We start from the raw sequence: 15,698 nt of genomic DNA, 5'->3' as shown, positions 1-15,698 counted from the left end.
ATTCACACAATGGAAACATGATAAAATCGAATTTCTAAAACAACTTTATTCAAAAAACAGTTTGAATAGGTTTATTATTGTTATTTTACCACTGGTAAGGTCATTCCAAATTTGTTTAAATATTCAGTAATTTGTTATTGAAAGAATGATTGAAAGAATGAATGTGAAATCACTTGCAGCTGACACTCGCTTTTATTTTGAAATTGGCTAGGAGAGTTGTTTCCGTTAACCGGATTGCTTGTTCTCGCGATATGTGGTAAGACTTCCGGGAGACTTGAGAGCATCATGGCGTCCACTAATACGAAGTCCGTCTTGTTCGTTTGCTTGGGTAAGAGATAGAGTCTTATTGATGAAGGTGCGGTTTTTTAAAGTCGAATATCACTTACAAAAAGTGTAAACATTCACGACATATAAGTAATTAATTCAGGTGATGTGAGATTGATCCAATAGCACTGTCTGAAGCGTCACAGCTAACTTTAGCTAAATCGGGCATTTATGACGTTGTCAACTCTCAAACAATAGAACTTGTGTAAATAAATAAAAGTGACCCATGTGGGTGATATTTAAAATAAATTGGGCTGATGTTTTTAAACTATTGTACTGTAACAATTAAAACATCTTCGTAAAATTATGAATAAACAAGTTAAAACTGTAAACGCTCTTAACGCAAAAACACCCATGTGGGCAGGAAAGCTTTCCGGATGGGCGGCGGGGGAGTGTGCTGGTTGGTTCCCATGAGCGGTGCAGCAGGAGAGGGCGAGGGGGCGACACTCCAAACAGAATGACGTACCGATGCGTTAAAACATTTACTTTAACAATTTGGACTGTTGCGGATTTTGAAGTTCTTGTTTTCAAGGATTTTCTTTAACGTGAAAGTCAAATATAGACAGTGTGGGGCAAAAAAAGATTGTACTCGATACTCGCGACATCACTTCATACATCGCACGTGGAACAACCTGCGATACATCGAGTATATTCGATATATCGCCCAGCTCCAGTCCAGAGGAGAGAGACATCGGTAGAAGGGTGCTGAGGATGGAACTACCAGTGAACAGGGCTAGAGGTCGATCCAGGAGACGATTCATGGACGCATGTGTCTCCACTTCACCCTGTCCTTTGCATTGTCCACCCCAACACCAGCCACTCTCATGTCCTCCCTCACTACGTCCATGTATCTTCTCCTGGGTCGACCTCTAGCCCTGTTCCCTGGCAGTTCCATCCTCAGCATCCTTCTACCGATATAGTCGGTTAAAGATGTTACCAATTTATATCATCTCGGCTCCACCAATCTGAGGACCTGCAAGGCAGAACAAACGTCCCAGAATGACGAGGCCCCCCGGGACCGTGACGGTGGTAATAAACATCATGTTTACACGCTGGTACTTTCTGTGTCTTGTGACAACTGTTTCCCTTCCTGTTTTGAACAGGAAACATCTGCAGATCTCCCATTGCTGAAGCCATCTTCAGGAAGATGGCAACAGGGGCTGGCATGGTTGATAAGGTAGTTATATTATAATTATAATAATAATAATAAGCTTTATTTATATAGCACTTTTTTAGAAATAAAATTCCCAAAGTGCTTTAACAGATAATAACAAATCAACATGAATCATATAAACAAAAAATACATATTAAACAAACATTAATCAATGTAAAATGGGTGTATAAAAGCAACAGTGGCGTCAGGGCACATGCGATTACTATACTGATAATACATGACAACAATAGTATTGACTCAATATTTCATCCATTCAAACATTTTGATTGATACAACAATCACTTTTTGTTTATATTCAAAGAAATATATATTGTTTTTATCGTTCATAGTTTAAATCAATCACATTTGACTTATCTGCTATCTGTAAAGAATAACAGAAGCCTAGCACGTCACCGACGTTGCTGTTTTCTCTTGGTGTGGTAGTGGACACGTTCTGGTTTTATGCTAGATAAAGGCTAACGCGTTGGAGGTTATTTGTCAAATTTGCATCAAAAAGCTAATCGTCAAACCTGCTAGAAACAAACCAAAACATTCCTGGACCTGCTATTCCAGCACATTCCCATTCGCTGGGACAACCTCGGCTCCTTTGAGCCTGCTGACTCTTACTGAATCTCCTAGAGATGAATCTAAACAAAGGTGAGAGCCCAATAAATGGCTTTTCTTTTTCATGAGTTTTATTTCTTAATTCGTGATTTGACCTCCTGTAATGGTGTCCTGAAACGTGCATAGATTGTTTGTTGCAATTATCCATCAATTATTATTTCTGATATCAGTTATTTGTGCCATATTTAAGATTCTAATCATCAAATAAGTGTAAAGATATTTTTTATACACAGTATGAGAATATTAATACATTTAAGCACTCACTGTGGCTGAAATGATGACCAGGAAACACTGATTTAAGAGCTTCTGTAGATGATAAAAGTTGTCGTGATGTGTTTCGTCTGCAGCCCTGTACAGACCACCATTCCCCGTAGCAATGTAGAGTCTGAATCATCCGTGCTGTGTTGTTGTTCCCGGTGCTCTGCCCTGCTTAGTGGGGGATAGACAGCGCTGCCACCTCCACCTACGAGATAGGAAACTCTCCAGACGATCGCGGTCGAGCCTGCATGAAGAAGCATGACGTGCCAATGAGCCACGTGGCCAGGCAGGTACGAACCCATCTCCTTACCTACTTAGAATAGTTAGCCCCCTTTTTCTTTTGTTTTACAGTGGCTCATAGACAGTGGTGCCACATCTGACTGGAATATAGGCAGCTTGCCAGACGCCCGTGGACTGGTGTGTCTTAGGAGTCATGGGATTGAGACGAGCCACAGGGCCCGACAGGTACACCCACATGCCCCGTGGCTCTTATCATCTTATCGGCCTGTGTGTGTATGAGTGGGAGGTTGGTAAGCTGATACCGCTGAGATTCCCAGGTTCTGCTTTTGATCTGTCACTTTGCAAGACTAGCTAACTTTACTTGCTAATATGGGTTCATATCGGGGCAAGGATTAGAAATGAGGCAACAAGAGGGACAGTGAAGGTTAGACAGAGAGGACAGAGAGGACAGACTTTGATGGTTTGGACACGTCCAGAGGAAAGACAGGGACTATATCTGTAGAAGGATGCTGAAGATGGAACTGCCAGGGAACAGGACTAGAGGTCGACCCAGGAGAAGATACATGGACGTAGTGAGGGAGGACGATGCAAAGGACAGGGCGAAGTGGAGAACGTTGATTTGCTGTGGCGACCCCCCACGAGACAAGCCGAAAGTACCGTAGTAGTAGTAGTAGCAGTACTCTGAACAACCACTCATCACAACTTGAAGACGTGAATTCAATCCAGGACTCTTACTGTTGCAAAACATGTAATGAAAACATTTTCAGTAAATGGTTTATGTTTATTGCTAAATTATTATTTTTTTTTTAACTGGTAAGAACAGCCATGACCCTCTTGTTTCCTCGTGGAGGTCGGGTGAGAGTTCATTTAGCAGTTAAACCTCATAGATGCGGTTCTCGACAGATTTATTATTCCAGGTGCACATTGTGCAACACGTTTACTTAAATCTTAGATCCAGATAAATGAACTCTAATTTCAACGTGCATACACTCTTTATGCATGATTTGATGCAGCAATATTGTTGTTTTTATTTCTTTTAAGTGGACTTTCTGCAAAAGTCTTAAATCACTGCAGGTTAGGACCGTCTGTATTGGTCTCCAAACCGATAACAATCTGTGTCTGCTCAGTGCTGTCAGAGGCAGTCAAGCAATCATTGTATCACCTCGCAACATGTGTTTCGGATTCTGGAACAGGCTTGAAATGAAACCCAGATGTTTGTCCATGTAGGGCCTGTAGGCCTAACACTGTGCTGGCTTATCCTCTGTGTAACTCCTACGTTCTTCTAGCCTTAAAGCACTCTCTTTTTTTCTTTCTGTTTCCCTGACAGTCCGGCAGCATTCTCTTTGTGCATGAGACATGCCATCTTGTTGGTTTGCCTTATCTGCAAGTTCAGCAGTCAGACCTGGATCTAATCTCCTCAAAGCGCAGAGGCTTAAGCCCAGCCAAATCTTTGCAATGAGTTTTGACAAGTTTTTTGCTCTTTCGTCTTTCACTCTTTCACCGTCACCATTCCTTTCGCTGGATTTTCCCCAACAATGCAAAGGAGAGACATTTTTGCTTTCCTTCCCAATTATTTTTTTCACTGGCGACTGGGCTGAACTTCCGCTGCAGCCAGTATCGCAGCAGACTGGCTAAGTTAAAGAAGCTTTAGAGCATTACAATATCCAAGTTAATAAACATGTTAGTTGAATGAAGCAAAAATGTTCTACGGTAATCTATGGCTTGAATAACCTTGCAACCTCCCAGACTGATGTATTCCAGTCGCCTCCTCCGCCGTCTGTTTCTTTTGATTTTGAACAAAACGGGTTTCTGGTGAAACCCAATGACCGACCTCCTGCTTCTGAAATTAATCTATTGAAGCGATGATTTAATTTAACAGCAGCGGTGATTCTAGTCCAGAAAATTTTGTATCCTAACATTTGAAGTGTAACAAAAGTTTCATTCCTAATGTTGAGTGTCTCGTTTTGGTTTGTTTCCTCTCTTCTTCCATTGGTCTCCAGCCATCCTCTCATCCTCCTCAGCATTCCTCAAATCTTCTCTCAAAATCCATCAAAACTATTCAGTTCTGCAGTTTTTTCGTATTTTTTATTGCTGTTCCAATAAATCATTGTAAGCTTCGTGAATGCTTACGGCAGGCCTTCACCTGCTGACTGATGTGCAGCATTCGTCATGTTACCACTGCGTGGTACAGCCCTGCACCTCTCCACTCACATTTGTTAGTTACCAGGCGCTTTTTTATTTCCTTATTTGTTTTTATTTCTTCGCACTGCAAAGAGCGCATCCTTGATGTAGGCTCTGGTCTCCGCTGACTCATAGTGACACCATATTACACTGCTGAGGTCATCGTAAAAACAACACCAGCATATATTTGTCACAGCAGGAAAGAAAAGGCTGAAGGGTGGGCAAAATAGGGTTCTGTGAAATCTCTACATCAAAGCGCATGATGTGAAAGACCGTGGCACAGAAGTGATTATATTCGCTGACCGATCAGTGATCCTGAACCTTGACCAAAGTGTTACAAAGGAAAGCACAGAGCCATATACGGTTGGACAATGGAAAATTAGCAAAGCACAACTCTTTCTTTTTTTAAAAAATCTTCATTGTCCCAGTTGGGGAGTTCTTTCTCATCATTTAACCCGACCCTGAGGACCTGTGGACGAGAACATTTGACTCAAGGACAGCTCACCATGTAGGCCTCTGGGTCAGCCCTAGCTTCACAACAGCGTGGAAAACGTGGCATTAGATCCATTCTCATGATTACTGTAGTGATGATTTAATGCTGCATCTCAAATTGGCTAAAGCAGCAACAGCGCTCAAACAGAGGCCATTTGACAGTACCGGTAATCTGATTTCATGCTCTACAAGCAGCAACCAGAGTTAACCTGGTTAACTCTGGTTGCTGCTTGTAGAGCATGCCTTTTTATTTTGGGAATTCATTGATTTTTTTTTCTGCATGAGATTAAAGTGATCCCTGACAAATCGGTGTAAAAAATACGAGAACATACCGCGACTACGTAAATACATAGACAAAAATATATACCGGAAAGTATTTCTTATAAGCTGTAAAATCCGTTTTGTTTGGGGGCCGTTTACATCGCAAGGCATTCTGGGTGTCACCACCAGGCTCACTGCTGTTTTGGAGTCTAGGAGCGATCTGTTAGCAGCAGAGAGATCTGTCTTCTCCAGGGCTGAAGGCTTCTTTCCATGCAGGTTTAACTCCCTTAATTAACTCCACGCCGGTCAAAAAGTGTCCAACAATGGTAAAATAAAATGGCAGGCTTGCCGAAGAGACGTGGCTTTATTTTCTCACTGCACATTAACACTGGAAATCAGCTTTTAGCGGGCTAGCTGCTACTATCCGCGCCGGTCAGATCGCTAAGCCCTCTGGAGGTTCAGATAGACTCTTCTGGCTAAAAAGCCAAAAATACAGAAGCGTAATGTGTTTTGTCCTGGTCTGTTTTTCCCCAGGTGACCAAGGAAGATTTTATGAGCTTCGAGTACATCCTCTGCATGGACGAGAACAATCTGAGGTACGAGGTCGTCCCACAGCAGCAACATTTCTGGTGGTTGTTGTTTTTTTTTCTTGGTGGCTGGATCGCTGTTTAGATGCACAGAAAGCAAAAAGGGTCTATGTTGGGGGGGGGGGGGGGTTGTGATCTGTGCTACAAAGCATCAACTGGACTTGTTTAAGTTTCCCACCCAGATATGTCGGAACAAGCTTTTGGGATGAATGCCCCCCCACTGGTACGGGAGAATGTATTTTTAAACAAACTTTAACAAGTCCAGTTTATTCTTCGTTTTTGCTCTTCGTAATCGACCTGTGTGACTGAGAAACCTACTCAGACACCTGAAAATGGTAGTAACATTGAGCTGTAGCTTATTTGTAGATGAATGCCTCCTTTTAATGAGCAGCATTTAAGCTCTTTCCAGAGGTCAGGAGGAGGGATATTTTTTGATACTTTGAACGTTTAGGGATCATTTTAGGATCACATGCCCCTCGCAGATCTGCTTGTAAGCAGCTTATTGAGTTCTTTGGATGCCTTGTCTTTGCTCTTGGGGTATTTTTTTTCCTTCTCCTTTCCCTGCACATTTTTTCTCTCCACAAACGTTAAACTGATGAAAATGAGACCCAGTCCCAGACAAAGGGTGCTCAGTCCATATTTAGTTTTAAAATCACCTAATTCACTGCTATCAACTGTAACTTTATTGGGGTTTGGATTTTGTTACTTGAGGTTAAGATTAGTTAACAGTGGGTTAATAATGTGGTTATCACTACCATAGGGCAAGCGTTTTAACAGGAAAGCTCTACATAAGATGGATGTTCCACCTGGAATAAATGGAAACCAAGTTACTGTCTAACTTAAGTTATACTCCATGTAAAATGGAAAAAATAGGTCATATCCTTCATGTGCTCCTGATTCTTTCTCTCTCAGAGTTATAGCTTTTTCTCTTCATAGTGAATTGAACAGAAAAGCAAAGGTGTGGAAAAACAGCACAGCGAAGATTGAGCTCCTCGGTTCATACGACCCTCAGAACCAACGCATCATCAAAGACCCATATTACGTAAGTATTTAAGTCAATTCTGAGGTTACCTTTAGAAAGTCGTGATCAAGATGGATATTGAATATTTGTGGGTAAGTAAGTATTTACTGAAACATATTTGCAGCAAGTGTAAAGTGTTCAAAGGCTATGCCGATTTTACAAGTTGCTGCCAGTAATCAAGTGTTTCCATTTGTGTGGAACAGCTGCACTGAAGGTCAGGGGGGGGGACATCCAACATAGGATGAAGATGTGCAAATGTTTAAATAATTATGTAGATACAATTTTTTAAGACAATCTCCCGTGAAAGATGTCTGAAAAGCTTGAACAGTCACAGAAATATACTATTGTTGCACACTATTGTTTCTCAATCACTCAAAAAAAAATCACTTTTCCCATGTTTCTACACTCATATTTTCATGGCTTCGGGTCATTGGCAACCCAAAAACTGGGAAATTAAACCATCCAGTCAAGATCACAAGATGCGGACTCTCCCCGTGTCAGCGCTCCACACGTCCGCGCTCTATTTGTGGCTTGTGCGTGAGTCGAAGCAGAACAGGGTGGATAAAGTACATTTTCGGTGGTAATGTTCCGGTGAAAATTGGCACAAACGTTTTAATATTTGCTAACGGGTTACCATGGTAGCATGTGTTATTCATCGTAAACCTTTATGTCCTTAGCCTTTTCATGCTTCAGTGCTCACTCAGACCTTGAATGAAGTTGAAAGTGCTGACAAATGATTTGGACACGAGTCGTTGCCTCTTTTTCCTCATCTTGATGGTCATGAGTGGGAAAAGTTCGGATAAGGTTTGAATGTTTTGTTGCTGGTGACTTGGATAAGCTGGGGGGGGGGATAAACGGATTAGTTGCTGCCATAAATTTGAAAATGAATTCTGATGTGCTAACTGCTAAAACTTTATAATCCTTTTACGAATATTTATGCAGTTTAAAGTAATAGTATAAAACTTTTTTTTTACCATTACCTCTTTGAGTTCCATTCACATCTAAAGACGTTTTTTTGATAACCAAGCATTCACTGCCAATCTGCCTCTCTTTAATGCCCAATAACCCCGAAAATGGTAGGAACACACTTTCTGTTTCTGATGACAGAAGAGACTTTAATCTTTCATTCGGTAGGTGCTATTTTTTAGTTTATATGCGGCTAAGATCTGACATATTTGTAGTTTTCTTTAAACAATTCTGAATGTTTATGTTGTAGATTAAAAAATCTGCCTATTAGGTCCTTCCAGCTCCTTCAATCAGTTGTCGGATTTGAACTTTTGTTGTTGACATTTGTGATCAGTCCTTCCACAAAATGTAGGAACTTAACTGAATATCGAAATTAACCACATCAGATCTTGAAGGGTTTCTCTGTAGCTCAGTAGATACTTCACTCTAATGTAATTATTTCTTATCAACTGATGTTCATCTTTGATTTTAATGCCTAAATATTTATGGATCCTGTTTTGTTTTGCTGTTGGATGGATCTAATAAATCCTTTGTGATCAAATCTGAAATAATCATGTTTTGAATTGCCACTTTTGGTTTATCAGTTACTGCAAAAGAGTTCTGAAAGCAATAATTTATTTTAGAGAAACAGCTCATTTTAGTTTCTATTGACCCACAATTGAAGGGTGTTTTTTTAATAATACAGCTTCTCCAAAAGTATTTGTTAAATTCAAGACAATATTAAAATGTCAAATTTACTCTGGTTGTAAAACATTGTTCCACACTGTCAATCCAGAATTACTCCAGCAATATATTCCTCTTTGGAAATGCTACGCTACCAGACTTGACTATCGGCAAATTTACCGTTGAAGCCCGATGACAGTCCGATTTATCAGCAGCTCAACAGCGTGGTTAACAGAGCATTTCTGCCAAATAGGAACCTCGCCATGTTGGATATAATATTTTAGCTATTTTTTTCCCCCCCAACACAAAAAGTTTTTTTTTTTTTTAATGTAATGTCTTCTCAGCGCTTGGCTGCAACTTACTGTGATTTTTCTCTTACATTTTGTCTCTTAGGGGAGTGCTGAAGACTTTGAGAAAGTGTATGAACAGTGCTGTCGCTGCTGCCAAGCATTCCTGGAGGCGAACACTTAATGCCGCCTGACCTTACACGGATCAACCGCATCCGTTGAGCCTGCATCACTGAAGCACCTGCCGGTATAAACCTGTCGTGGACATCGGAGCGAGAACCAGAGTGCAGCGTTAATCATTTCACATATTATGTGATTCGTAATGTTGTAGTTAATGTGATTTAATAAAATGGATAAATGTGTTTGGCCTTGAAGATTATTCCTTATCCTGCAGATGTATGACTGGGCACCGATGGGCTTTGCAGGTCAAAGGTCGACACTGGGGTCGAAGTTCATGATATCCTAAGTACTATCCTCCCAGAATACTTCGTTGTGCCGTCAGTGATTAAATTATTAAGAAACATCCCAAAGCCACTTAAACTTAAAGCACCTTTCATATATTGCCAGAAACGTTGGAGGATGAGATTGCGATGAGGGCAAAAGTTGAACAGCTTATTAACTCTTTCAATGCCATTGATGTCCATCTAAACCCAAACATTCACTGCCAAGGGTTTCACTGTCCTGTGCTGGAATGTAACAAACTAGTTATTCCACTACTTCCGTGACTAACTTAGCTAGACTCTTCCTCCTGCGGTACTCGAGTGCATATTCAGAACTTTTACTTGTGAATGAGTGTTTTCAGACCACGATGGTCCCTCTTTAGCTGAATTAAACTAAACTCATGTCACGCCCTCGCACTATTAGGGCTACTAGATCTCTCGTATGTGATAATATATATTTAGATAGTTAATGCATTTTTCTATTTACAAATTTACTTGCATTTTAAACACACTTTCAAGTTCCAGCAATTTAATAGTAAATAGTTCTACTTGGGTTTGAATGCACATTGATAAGAGAGGAGGCAGCTCACTCCGCTTACAAACAACTTCTTAAGAATTCACTTCACTGTCTATTTGGAGAAGATGTGATCACCGTTCGGATGGATTCAAGTCTCTCAAATTAGACTGCTATTTTCTTTTGTTTCTATGTCTGTTGATAATTCATTAACTCCTGATTATAAGTGCATGACTGAATACTCTGAGTAGGTTTCCAGGGTAAACGCATTAGGTTGTGTCACTTCATTTAGCATGAGGTAGATTTGGTAAAGCCATGTCATCGAGGCACACTCATCACAGGGGTGGCTGTCTCAATGAGAGCCAGAGGTCCAGTAATCCAGTAAGCCTGCCCCCCTCACCGTTGAGGTTTACATAGTTCGACTCTGAAAATAGGGATTTTACTTTTGGCCACACTGAAGAAATTGATTTTGATCAGCATTTATTTTTAAGCGTGAAATGCAAAACGTCTTTTTTGTTTTTGTCCAAAGTCGAACAAAATGGGTCTGTTTTTTCAACGCTCATAAATTATGAGTAATAAACTCCAGCAGCCATGTTTATTGCACAAACAAAGTACAATAAACTTCATCGCTAAACTTGTACTGTAAAATAATTCTTTTCAGTTGAAAACAACTCGCAAAACAGGGAGGCTTGTGCTTAATTTGATCTTGAAGCACAAACGTCCTATCTTAAAATAAGATTGCAAATCACGCAGATGTTCCCAAACTGTCTCTCCTTTCAAAATCAAGTGAGGATTTGTATGAATTGAACTGCCTGTTTTAACAATGCTTTGACGACGACAGAGAATTTTCTTTGCCCTTTATATCAAAAGGCCAGGCTGTCCCATTAGAAGCCTGCAGGAAGCCAGTTGGTTACCTGCTTTAATGTGTGGTTTGTCCCGATGCAGTCACACGACAGTCCTCACAGTAACACAAGACATAGTAAGAGTGGAAATGAATCGCCACTAGGATTCTCGAGGGACTTTCTATTAAAAATAGGCTGGGAAAAAAATATTTCAGATTGTTGAGGTTTTAGAAACAACATTGGCAAAGGTATGAACCCTTTTAGGTGCGTTCTGGTTTTAATGCTAAGAAACGCACAAATAAAATGTCATTTCTATTAATTGAAATCTCACAGATTCACAAACATTCTGAAAAGGCTTCACATTAAAATGATTTTTCTCTGACATAACCGCTGGAGGTGTGTGTGTGTGTGGGGGGGGGGGGGGGGGGCGACGACAAAAAAAGACCATAAGTTTACCAATGATAAAATTTATTTAAATATGTTTCATATCCATTTGATGAATGCAAGTCATTTTAATTTATGGTATATAGATAGATGACTCATATTCTTAGCTTTGCACTGCATGTACATATTTCTCTTAAGTGGTTATGGTCAGCTGTAAATGTATAAATATAGTCTGTAACACGGTCTCACAGGAGGGCTGGGAATTACAACAGCCTTTGCAAAGATGCATGGAAAGGGTTACGTACCGGTAGTGAATAATTTAATCACAGTTCTTTCTCGTGAGCTTATGTGGGTGAAACTGCTGCCACTGCCCTGCTGAGGTCTATGAGAATTGCTGTCTGTAATATACGGGGTCGTGCAGCAGAAGGGATCGGCTTGACCCGATGTTCTCAGTCAGAGGAAACCAATCGCACAAAGCTATTTGTGCTAAAAATCAATACATTTGGATTTTGATCTTTTCGGAACAAAATGGAAATATGGAATCCCTTTTTTTTTTTTTTTTTTTTTAACCAACATTTTTTGGATTGCAACAGAAAAAAAAGGCCCCATGATTTAGCATCTCTCAGTCACTTGCGTCTTTCATCTTCTCTGCTCCTTAGCATCAACACGTTTTTCTCAGTCTGGTTTTGTTGCTCCCTCATTGTAGCAGCCAACCAGCAATGCCAAGTGTGGTGCGATACAGTGGTTCACGCTTAAGCGGTACAGACCTTACCAAAGTGCATTGCCATGCCTAATACCATTTAGGGGCTCGTCAGGGTGTTTTTCGGCTTCCCTCCGACTGTCTAAGGCACTTTTCCCCCACGTTTTCTTTCCGAAGGAGTTTTTTTTTTTTTTTTCAACCTGCAATGAAGAAGAAAAGTTAATTTAGTGCTGTTTCCAACTTGGGCTTCACTTTTCAGATTCTTTTCATTCCACAAATGAATCACGAATAATAAATCGGTTCACAGATTTGCTTTAGATTTGCTGCTCTTGCTGTTCTGGTGCCTTGTGGTGTAGGTTTGGATTAACAATACATTGACAACGGGATGCAAATCAGCAATATGAACAGCTGTCTCTGTCTCCAGATGGAAAAAGAGAAATCTCCACTTTCAGACTTTAAAGGTTCCATATTATGAAAAACTCACTTTTCCCATATTTCTACACTATTATGGCGTTTTTGGGTCATTATCAACCCAAAAACAGCAAAATAAACCATCCAGTCAATCCTGTGTAGTTCTGTAATCACCTACTGAAACATGTCTGGCAGAAATCCTCGTTAAATCCTTCAGAGGCTTTTCTGATGTTTGAGCTGTTTGAGAGAAATGACGGACGCTGTCCTGCAGCATCTGTTTGTTAGGTTGACCAAAGACTGACACAGATATTTCATATAAGTGTCTGGGAACTGCTTTAACTTGTGGAAAAAGAGCATAATATGGGATCTTTAACTTACACTTCACTTTCCGATATTGTCTGATGCAGCGGTGGGAAATTATTCAAATAATTTAGATGTGTAATTTGGCAAAGTGGTGGAGGAAAAGCATAAAATGCACAAATAAAATTCAAATAGTCATCTAGCGTCCCATAAAGTACCATAATATTTGGGAAAAGGTACTTTGTTCTTCCAGAGCGCTGCTGCGGCGCATCGTGAATGGTTTTTATTCAGGCTGTGAACAGGAACGGCCTTTCATGATGCAAAACATTTCACTCTTGAGTACGAATTTGAGAAACGCGTGCCTTACTTGAATATATTTATTTCATGCTGCTTGAATGCTCCGGAAAATATATTATTAATAGAATTCTGCATTTACGTCTGATCTACGCTAAAGTTCCAAGTTACTTTGTAAATTGTTCTAATAGTTTTGCTTTAAGTTGATAGAATATAATGTACCCATAGTGCAGTTCAATCCGTTCCCCCCACCAGCTACAAGAGCACATGCTTACACAGTAATTCCTTAGGATAATTCATAAAATAATTAATACTATATAAGGTAATATCTCAATATCGACTTCCTCCACCATTATCTTGTGAAACTGTAAAGTAAATCCCGTCAGCACCCAAATAACATCCTCCTCATCCTCATAAAAGCTAATAAATCCTGTGCCTCAGTTCTACTTTACTTACAGATGAATGCATTACATTACCTTGAGTGTGTTTAGCCTCCTGTGCAGCGCGGACTGCCTGCGAGCCGCGTGAGAAGTCGTGCGCATCTTTTGATATCTGAGCAGGATACCGAAGTAACAGATTTGCATTTGTGAGCCTCTACACACGAGAGCATCGATCAATCATTCTGAACAGAGAGAAGCGACGCAGCTTACATGCAGGTATTGTGCAGTCCCTGGTGTGGTGGTAGAGTCTGTACACATCCTTCCTGCACTTGGGGCCAAAGTAGAGTGGCCCTGGGAGGGAGGAGAGCACATTGTCAGCGCATTTCCAGCTCCACAACCACCAAAATCTGTCATTGACCATCAATTTGTCTTCTGTTTTTGACTGCCGTGTTCGACCGCCATCCAAAAAGAACTTTTCACTTTCAGTGAGGTCTCACCTGCTATATGTTTGATGAATTTCTCCTTCTTTCTGAGCACTCTGGTGGGGAGTATGACTGTGGACACACGGATGGAAAAGAAAAGTCAATAAAGGCATTCATTTGTCATTCATACATTCATTTGTCATTCATACATTCATAAGGGCAATACATATTGACATTGGTGACGGGGAACACGGTCATGGGCTGATCTGATTTATGTTCTCCAGCTCATAATTCCATCACTCTCCAGCGACTTTGCCACATTAAAGCAGCAGGACACACACACACACACACACGCACACACACACTCTCACACACACACACACACACACACACGCACACACACACACACACACACACACACACACACACACACACACACACACACACACACACACACACACACACACGCACACACACACACACACACACACACACACACACACACACACACACACACAGAGGACACACACACACACACACACACACACACACACACAGAGGACACGCCTTCACTCACCCACTGTCTTTTCCCGTGTGTCTGTTTTCAAGTTGCGTAAATCCCATGGCTCTCCCGGGGAGATCCTCGTCTGTGACGTCACCAGGGCCTCCGTTCTCACGCCGGGGTGATGCCGGCTTTCCTCCGCTTGCTTCAGGACCTGCACTGCCCGCCTCAGGCTCCGCGGAGCCCCCGCGCCGGCGGCGTCCCGAGCCAGGGCTGCAGAGGGCGCGCTCTCGGCGCAGTGGCCGGTCAGTGCGCACATCAGCAGCACCAGCCACATGTTGAAGTGTTTGCGCAGTTCGCTCATGACTCCAGCTATGAATCTCTCTCTTCAGCGCCCCTGGAAAAGTAAGGGGGATCGAGAGTGGAGGTCAAAGCAACCATTTGTGAGGCTAATGCAATAAAACAACCGAGACCGAGACAAAAGCAAGAGTGTATAAATCAAAGAAAAATCAAAAAAGGACCAGTATATTTATTTCAGTTTAAAAAAAATAAAAATGAAACATCTGCTATGTTGTTTTGGAACCAGCACAATTAAATAAATATCAAATCTAAGCGAATTTATTCCCCCCCCCCCACTTCTACTAATTATGCAATCATACTTACTAAAACTGAATTGTCCTGACATTTCTTTCCAGCAAAGTCTTTTTTTCAATCATTTTCTTGAACTTTGACATTTTGGTGCTTTGCCAGCCAGCTTATGTGCACAGCCGTGAACTTTCATCAGAACAATGTCCTTTTATAGAAGTATTAATTCTCCTGAGCAGCGATAAACGAGTTTCCTTCATAAAAGTACATCATAAATGATCGAGGAATAATTGGCGTGAAAATTATGGCATGGCAAGAATGAACAGGTGTCAAAACAACAACTTAAGTCTGAAGTCAACAACTCAGAAAAAAAAGTTATCTTAACTTGTTATGAAAGACCTCAAAAGGTCCAGAGTTCCAGATTGTCCTGCTGGCCCGGCTTGCATCCCATTTACCGGTGGAGTGAATAACGTTTCCATTGCATAATAACCTAACGCCTGGGGGCTCGACTAATACCTGGCGTGTTCATTGTTTGTTATTCTGTTATCTTGCTTTCGACAATGCGAGGCAAGCAGATGACGACCTTATGGTTTTGGGTGTGCGGGGGGGGGCGTGACCCTCCAGGTGTCCCTCCAGGTGTCACAAAGACTGCGCGACACCGGAAAGGCGGCGCAGCTGCATGCGTTCTGCGCTTCTCACTTAACGCAGCAGCAATGGCCTGGCCTCGACCGGTCTTGATCAAAAATCCCGAGTCCGCCAAGACCGCGTAAAAATGCCTTGGATTCCGAGACGAGACCGATCTTCAGAGAAGACGCGCAACCATAACCAAATGCAGCTTTGCTCTATTTTCCATGATGGTGTAGGGAA

The 15,698-nt window shown here is 41.3% G+C and overlaps 2 protein-coding genes across 3 annotated transcripts; one reads left to right on the top strand and one right to left on the bottom strand.

Annotated features, from left to right (window-relative positions):
* Positions 1-277: 277 nt before the first annotated feature.
* On the top strand, positions 278-9,407 carry LOC137915063 (low molecular weight phosphotyrosine protein phosphatase-like). 2 transcript variants are annotated; one of them, XM_068758548.1, is made up of 6 exons: positions 278-328; positions 1,428-1,501; positions 2,711-2,824; positions 6,068-6,129; positions 7,057-7,162; positions 9,164-9,407. In XM_068758548.1, the coding sequence occupies exons 1-6, from the start codon at positions 286-288 to the stop codon at positions 9,239-9,241; spliced, it is 477 nt and encodes a 158-aa protein (XP_068614649.1). In that variant the 5' UTR covers positions 278-285; the 3' UTR covers positions 9,242-9,407. The 2 variants fall into 2 exon arrangements, with proteins under 2 accessions (XP_068614649.1, XP_068614650.1); XM_068758549.1 differs by lacking the exon at positions 2,711-2,824 and adding an exon at positions 2,536-2,649.
* A 4,022-nt stretch (positions 9,408-13,429) lies between these two features.
* Positions 13,430-14,610, bottom strand: LOC137915070 (ALK and LTK ligand 2-like). The gene is made up of 4 exons (XM_068758555.1): positions 14,322-14,610; positions 13,820-13,876; positions 13,593-13,673; positions 13,430-13,494 (listed from the first exon to the last, which is right to left on the bottom strand). Exons 1-4 carry the CDS (start codon positions 14,608-14,610, stop codon positions 13,430-13,432), a joined length of 492 nt encoding a protein of 163 aa, XP_068614656.1.
* Positions 14,611-15,698: the final 1,088 nt, after the last annotated feature.

Source organism: Brachionichthys hirsutus, unplaced genomic scaffold (genome assembly GCF_040956055.1).
Source record: "Brachionichthys hirsutus isolate HB-005 unplaced genomic scaffold, CSIRO-AGI_Bhir_v1 contig_317, whole genome shotgun sequence".
Classification (NCBI taxonomy): Eukaryota; Metazoa; Chordata; class Actinopteri; order Lophiiformes; family Brachionichthyidae; genus Brachionichthys; species Brachionichthys hirsutus.
Note: the sequence above shows the minus strand (reverse complement) of the source record. Positions and strands in the feature narration are given on the sequence as shown.

Bases quoted from the DNA above. Each gene is read 5' to 3' on its own strand.
- LOC137915063 (XM_068758548.1), top strand. From the start codon at position 286: ATGGCGTCCACTAATACGAAGTCCGTCTTGTTCGTTTGCTTGG. The intron at 1,502-2,710 runs GTAGTTATATTA...TTTGTTTTACAG, and splicing joins GGGCTGGCATGGTTGATAAG to TGGCTCATAGACAGTGGTGC. The intron at 6,130-7,056 runs GTACGAGGTCGT...TTCTCTTCATAG, and splicing joins ATGGACGAGAACAATCTGAG to TGAATTGAACAGAAAAGCAA.
- LOC137915070 (XM_068758555.1), bottom strand. From the start codon at position 14,610: ATGAGCGAACTGCGCAAACACTTCAACATGTGGCTGGTGCTGCTGATG. The intron at 13,674-13,819 runs GTGAGACCTCAC...CCTCCCTCCCAG, and splicing joins ATTCATCAAACATATAGCAG to GGCCACTCTACTTTGGCCCC. The intron at 13,495-13,592 runs GTAAGCTGCGTC...TATCCTGCTCAG, and splicing joins GGACTGCACAATACCTGCAT to ATATCAAAAGATGCGCACGA.